Below are 7174 nucleotides of genomic sequence, written 5' to 3'. Positions count from 1 at the left end.
CGTGTCCTCCGTGCCAGCTCCGGCTGTGCCAAGCTCCTGTGTCTGCCAGAATGAGGAAGGTGTCCTCAGGTGAATGACGCAAGGTGAAGTCACTGTCATAATAATGCTGACAGTGGAAGATTTTTAGTGTTCAAACTGGTGTTTTTTATGCTGTCCACTATCTCTGGATGAATTCAGCTTACACATTATGGCTGTGTTTTGTTCTGTGTTTTTAATAAACTGTGTCTTCCTCCTTTTTGTTTGTATTCATTATTACTGGTCGACTGTTTCGCAGCGTTCCCGTTGACAGTAAGTGAAAGGTTCAACGGTTCTCGGACGGGTCTTAAGTTACTCTCCCAGAATGCAGTGCAACTCAAGGCTCTGCTAATTGCAGCTTTCTCTTCCTGTCGGATATCTCCTGCTGGCAACACCAGCCTTTTCCTGGCCTTGGTTTCTGTGTGTGAAATAGATACGGAGAGAGGGATCATCTGAGGAAACCACTCTCGGCTTTTAACCGGTCTAATTTGTTATCCCTTCACTTTCCCATTAACTACTCTTCACCTTGTCTCCTCCTCCTCCCTCTATCCCATCACCTTTCTCCTTCTCCCTCTCTCTCTGTCTCTCTCTCTGTCTCTCTCTCTCCTGCGTCTCCAGATATCAACCTGAACTCTCCTAACAAGGGTCTTGTTGTGGATCACACAGACAGCCTGTCCGACGTGCCGGTGGAGGGAGCGGTGGGGAACTCGGCCAACCCTCTTCCTCCCGGCCTGACAGAGGAAGAGGCTGAGGAGCTCCGCACTGAGCTCACCAAGGTAGGGCCCAGATGATCAGGTGTTTCCATTTAATTATAGGCTGCAGTAGTAACGTGTGCTTTGCGGAGACCGTAGAAAAGCACCCTTGCAGTGAAATCAGAGCTCCCTGAAGCTTTTATTTGACACAACACAAGTTTTCTCCTGAGGAAGACCTTTGCTGGGTTGAATAAAAGCTTACGGGAGCTCTGATTCCAGTTTGTGGGTTGTTGTTGACTTACAAAGAGTGCCTTACAGTTATTTAAAAGTGCCAAAACATCGATAATTGTTTACAACATTCAGTGGTTACAGCTACACAAAGACCGGCCTTTGTATACCTGACCCTTCCTAAATTTAGTAGTAGTACTAAAGTAGATGTGCTTTGTGCTAGGCTCATCTGTGTTGGAAAGACAGGCAAGATGCTTAAAATATAAAAGCAACATATAATTTGTAGTCACACCTTAAGCAAAATGTTATCAAAACAAAAGCAAGCAAACTAGCTGAGTAACAATAATGTAAATTGTACATCGCTTTTATATTTTAACCATCTTCAAAATGCCACATGTTCTTTTCCACATTGACAAGTCTGGCACATAACGTATCGAAGTGCAGGTAAGGAGAAAGTGATTGGAGCAAACAGTCAATTGCTTCTGACTACCCTTATTTATTATTATAACAATAAAATAGTTTGAATTAGTTAATTTACCTCTTTATTTTTACTTTAATTGTATAACTGTAAATGTCACATACTGTGTTTAAATGTGCTCTATAAATACATTTAACTTTGCTTCTTAAGGCGGATTAATGTCATAACTGTTGACATTTTTATGGACTAGATAAATAACACGCCCTTGTCAACGCAGACATGTTGGCATGTGATAACGGGATAAGTGCACCTGTAATTATGACGATGAAGGCTGCTTTCCATTCAGATAAGGCCTCAGTCTGTAGCTGTACAGGACGTAAATGGATTTAGACACTTTAGGCACTCCTGCAGAGTTAGAGCCATGGCAGCCTGACAGTTTGAGACTGTGGAATCGATCATAGAAAAAGGAAATGTTGAGAAACCAAAATGAGCACTGAGGGGCAAAAAAATAAGAGATTGTCTTTAGAGCAATGGGAGTCACGTGTGTTTCACTGTGCAATACCTATAAATCCTCTTTTGATAATCTATTAAAGATGGGAACTGCAGCCAGGTAGAGCCAGCCATGAATGAAAAGGAAGCCCCAGACTGATGGGTCTGCTGTGTTTTAGGTGGAGGAGGAGATCAACACCCTGCGTCAGGTTTTGTCAGCCAAAGAGAGACACGCTGCTGAGCTGAAGAGGAAACTCGGCCTCAGCCCGCTCAATGAATTAAAGCAGAACATCAGCAAGAGCTGGCAAGACGTACAGACCTCCAACGCGTAAGTATTAAATCATTTAAACACAACAGATGAGACAGAAATGCACCTGAAGTAGTCCCTCAAGTATTGTTTTTCTTTCTTGTCAGTTCCTTCAGTGATATATCAAGTTAAATATACACAACCAACTCGGGCTCGTTTGCTTGTGAACGTTTAATCACAATCTCCTGTAGCTTCCAATGTAGTTTCTCTCTCTGAAAATCTGAAACACAATCACATTTGTATTTATTACATACTACTAAATATCTTGGACTTTGTTACTGGAAGGTTTATCAGATACCAAGAACTTTGCATTGCGGGTTTCACAACTCTGGAAAGTTATCAAGGCGACAATCATATTATCTTCCCTTTGGCGATAGATATTTTATCTCGGTTAAAAAATGACATCAGTACAGTACAAATGTAAATGCCTGTTTGGTTTAGGATATGGACAGAAAACTCTTGGATCATGTTTCAGATGTTCAGGCTAATTTAAAACAGGGAGCATTAAAAGAGAGTCATATGCAAACATTATACGAATGTTTTAGCAAGATGGACGGATAAACAAGGATAATAGATTCTTACTAATCCAGTTTGGTTTTAAGAAGCAGCAGAGATAACATTAGACTTTGAGAAATAACAGCCTTCTAAAATATGTCACTTACAAATGTTAAACATTTTTAGAACATTTTTTACCCCAAATGGTGCTGAGCAGCCCATTGAGATGAACCTTGGATCTGCACTTCCTGCAGGCGTTCTCTGACGGTAACTGCTTTATCAGAAAGAACTAGACACAAAGTGACTCATCCCGTGGTGACACATCCAGGCGTCTGAAGTCTTTAGATTATTTTCTGCAGAGGTTTACATTATAGAGGATGACTGCAAACCTTTTAAACAGAGGCTGCTTCCCTTGACTTCAGCAGAGGGTGAAGGCGCTGCATTATCAGACACAATAATCCTGTTTTTACAGTTACTGTGATCACGACTGTTAATCAAGCTAGTCGCAGTTGGGGAACAAATACTCTTCTTCAGCTTTTCATCTTTTTAAAACCAGCAGCTGCTCTGTTTGAAATTAAATTTGATGCTTTAACATCATCACATTTCGCCGGTTCATTTTAGTCACGGAAATGGTTAAGATATGATTACACATGATTAATTAGCAGCTGTAGTTATTGACTTCAGCAGGAGGCGTTCACACAGGGTGATTCGAAGAACATGAAACAAACTTTCTCTGTAAAATGATGCTGCTGAAACTCATTGTTGTTTTATTTCAAAGGGATTCATGAAGTGTCTCCTAACTCTTTATTTAATCTTACATTTTAAGTCGCCTCATTTAGGAAGCAAGTACAACATTCAGCACGTTTCTATATAGAATTTGGTATAACGTAGTCTGTTATCTTTATTTGTATTTTGATAAATATAAACCTCATTAGTTTGAGGATTAAACAGGCTTGTGAGACTCTTGAATGGCTCTTGGCTGAAATAACTTTTTTAGATTTAAACTTTGTCACTTACAATATATATCATATGTCAATCATCTGTGCTGTGTTAAATTAATAATCAGGTAATTTGTTGGTTGTTTTTATAACACTTTTATATCCCTGTTACAAATACGTCAATGTATATGCTAACAAAATGTATCAAATATTACCCCGGAAATGCATTTGTACGAGATACAAGATCGCTGCGATCAAGACGAATATCAACACATTTATATTGACAGTACATTTAACTCTGTCACACATTAACTGACCCAACAAAAAAAATAATGTCCAGTATTAAATATTATGAGGCATTAATTGGCATGTACAGTAAAAGCTCCTGTTACCAAGTCAGACAAACAAGGGAGAAGATGTTAGATTTTTCTATTTAAGGCTTCAGTGTGCCATCCTCTATCAATCATTTAAAAGGTCAAGAGTTTGCCATTAGTGGTGAACGGGGCTGCCGTTTGTACAAACCTCTTGCTGAATAATGTTCACACTGAAAGCCTTAGTGATCAATTCAGATTTCTTGCTCAGATGTGACTTTTTTTGGTCGGCTGTTCACATTGTTTTTGGCCCATATCAGATTACACTGTAAACAGACCATGGTCCCGAAGTGGCCTGCATGACAAATGTCTATGTAGAGCGACATCAAAGTCAGATGAATTCTGATATGATTGAGGTTGCATTGCAAAAGATCCGACCTGTACCTGAGTTGGACCACATATGAAAGTGGCTCAAATCAGGATTGAAAAGATCAGATTCCATGTGGTTTGTGCTGTTCACACTGTCATATATGAGCAAAAAAAAATCTGATTTGGGCCCACTTGTGCCTGCAGTGTGAACGCAGCCTAACAGGGCTCGACAATAAGGATTGTCCGATTAAGTAAACCTAAGTAAAACTTAGTTTTTTCCGTACATGCGCAGTACAGATTAGGCGGTGGGTAAAGACAAAGTTTTGCATGGCACCTAAGAGTGTCTTTGCGGCTATTTGATAACTACTAATAAGTTAAACAATTTGTATAGGGGCAAGTCAAAATTTAATTCAAGCAAGGGAAAAAAAAAACATCAACGTTGAACCCTACTACAAGTTTTCTCTCAGAGAACGCAGCCTTATGAAATGACTTTAGTAAATCTGTGACAGCCTGAATTTTGATCTTTATGATGGCAAGGAAAAAAGAGAGTTAAAGGACGATAACATAACTATTTACTTTGTTACTTTGACCATGTTTGATCAGTTGTAACTTAATCCAAACCATTTTTGGGGGATTTTCTAACCCTGGCTTCCTCTTTGAGCCAGCTTGCTTTAAGTCCATGCTTAACACCCTCATGTCTCTGTTTCTAGCTATGTGAGAACCACTGAGAAACTGGGCGAGTGGAATGAGAAAGTTACCAGTTTGGAGCTGTGAGTCCATGCACTGTTTGCTGCTCGCTCAACGGTGATGTCTGGGCCTTCTGCTGTGTTTGCTCTCTCACGCTCTGACTTTTACTCACTCAAACACTCTGAAACCTTCACACCTTCTAACCATGTTTGAGAACACTTACATTTCAACAGTTGCTGTTTAACTTCATGTCTTTTAGGGGGGGGGGGACAGCCATTTATCTGTAGTCTGTTTACTCTGTTTGTTCATGCTTCCAAATAAGTGTGCATTCATCTGCTGAACTTTATTGGAGAAAGTGAATTGTTTTCTATTTCAGGTATGATTGAGCTAAACTGGAGCGAGACAGAGTTTAGCAGTAGTTGCTGTAATTGTAATAATGTCTTACATTTTTATACATAATGGATTTGCTGGTTTCTTAGCAAGTGTCTTTGACCTTGTTCGTGAGCTTTTCTGAGTCTGAGGAACCTACGTTGATGGATTCAGGTTCAGTACTCCTGCTGCCGTCAGGATTCTGTTGCATGTGGGGCTCGACTTGTAGCACCGAAGTGGGATTTGACGTGTGTCTCAGTTCTAACCACTGCAGCCTGAGTTACATAACTGATTCACCTGAATCTGTGTTTGTCCACTGTGGCCTCTGACTCACATCTTAGTGTTTGATAATCAGATTTTTTTGAAGGTGCTGCTGTAGGTCGAGACGGTTCGGTTTGAGACGTGGCAGGATTTCTTTAATGAAAGTAGAGCTACAGGACTAATGTATGTAACTAGGAATACAGATCTGTCACTTTTTCCTCTTTCTGTTATCATATATCATTCTCTGTTTGTTTACAGATGGGTGACAAATTAAAGGAAAAACCAACATAAAGTCTTAATAATGTGTTGCCAGAATAGCTTCCATGCACCTTGGCATTGATTCTACAGGTCTCTTACCGTTCCTCCAAATTATATTCGCTCATTTGTTCTTTTAATGATGGTGGTATACAGCGCTGTATGGCTGTACACCACACACTCGCCCACTTAACAAGAATATGGTGAATGATGACTCATCTGACCGTATCACTTATTTCCAGGTCTCTGCAAACCAGAGCCTATGGTTATTTTCAATTATACCATACAGTGCACTTGTGTGGAAGCATCTGCATTCGTTATGTTTCTCCACTCACTTATTGAGCTTTTCTTTTGATGTGTCACTCGTCTGCATATCCCTTATCTGTTAGTTTTCTTTCTTTCTCTTCAGTTTTCTGCCTCTACCTCCTTCCTATCAGTGTCACCCGTCTGTTGTTTTACTTCCTCTCACAGAGGTCAGGTGTCCTCTCTTCCTCCACCCAGAAGTGATGACACATGTCCTCCTCTCTACTTCCTCTCCAAATCTTTTGTATATTTTCAGCTTTCTCAGATGCTTCCTCTCTGCTTTTATTACCAGTGGCCAAGCTGAAGACTGACACGACTGTCTGATTCTGTTTTTGTCTTTTTTGAGTTTGTTACACAAAAAGAGAAAATCACATCTGTGAGATGAGGGTTGGAGTCGAGGAGTTCTGTGCACAGAAAGGTTAAGAATGAAAAGTTGAGGCTTTGTTGTAGTATAATCAGACCACCCAATGGTTATTTAGCTTGTCTGGCAGCCTTTTTGTGTTTGTTTATCTAGATGCCCTAAATTGACCATTTTATGTGTCGAAAATCAGACTGTTAAAGCCATACACTGGTAATGGTTGCCCATGACATAATGATTTCAGCCTGTGGGCTCATTGGCTAAATCAATTGGCACACAATGGAGAAACAGAAATCATGTAATGATATAATGAACAGTGTTGATCTGATGTCAGATCTAGCCAGTGAATGAAGCAGTGACTTGCAACCATTAGTAATTAGCCATCTTTATGAGTAGATTAAGATACCATGGGCTCCTGGCCACAGACATGTAAAACAAGTTCTGCTTCATGATGCTTATTGTTTTGTTTTGCATCTTTACAATGAAATGTTCCAGGTTACCAATAACTCTAAAGTGCTGAAGTTGGTTAATAACTGAGCCTGAACAGTATTCTGTTCATGTTGGAGATAGAGAGTCTGTTCAACTCGTTTTTTAAAGCCACCACAGAGCCACACTGACACGCCTCACCATAAATACTTGTACAAAATACTATAGGACAGCACTTTGGTCAACTTTGGTT

At 40.0% G+C, this 7174-nt stretch overlaps 1 protein-coding gene across 5 annotated transcripts in view; it reads left to right on the top strand.

Moving 5' to 3' along the window:
- Positions 1-633: 633 nt before the first annotated feature.
- tpd52l2b (tpd52 like 2b) overlaps positions 634-7174 on the top strand; it is a gene marked incomplete at its 5' end in the record, with an annotated part of 25312 nt that continues 18771 nt past the window's right edge. For 3 of the 5 annotated variants that reach the window (XM_035656277.1, XM_035656275.1, XM_035656279.1), the window contains 3 exon segments: positions 634-791; positions 2022-2170; positions 4973-5032. In XM_035656277.1, the coding sequence (XP_035512170.1) occupies positions 634-791; positions 2022-2170; positions 4973-5032 (367 nt within the window). 5 annotated transcript variants of the gene reach the window in all.

Source organism: Morone saxatilis, unplaced genomic scaffold (assembly GCF_004916995.1).
Source record: "Morone saxatilis isolate NCDOM2014 unplaced genomic scaffold, NCSU_SB_2.0 Contig15, whole genome shotgun sequence".
In the NCBI taxonomy this organism is placed as follows: domain Eukaryota; kingdom Metazoa; phylum Chordata; class Actinopteri; family Moronidae; genus Morone; species Morone saxatilis.
The sequence above is the reverse complement of the archived record's forward strand: the minus strand, read 5'-3'. Positions and strand labels throughout refer to the sequence as shown.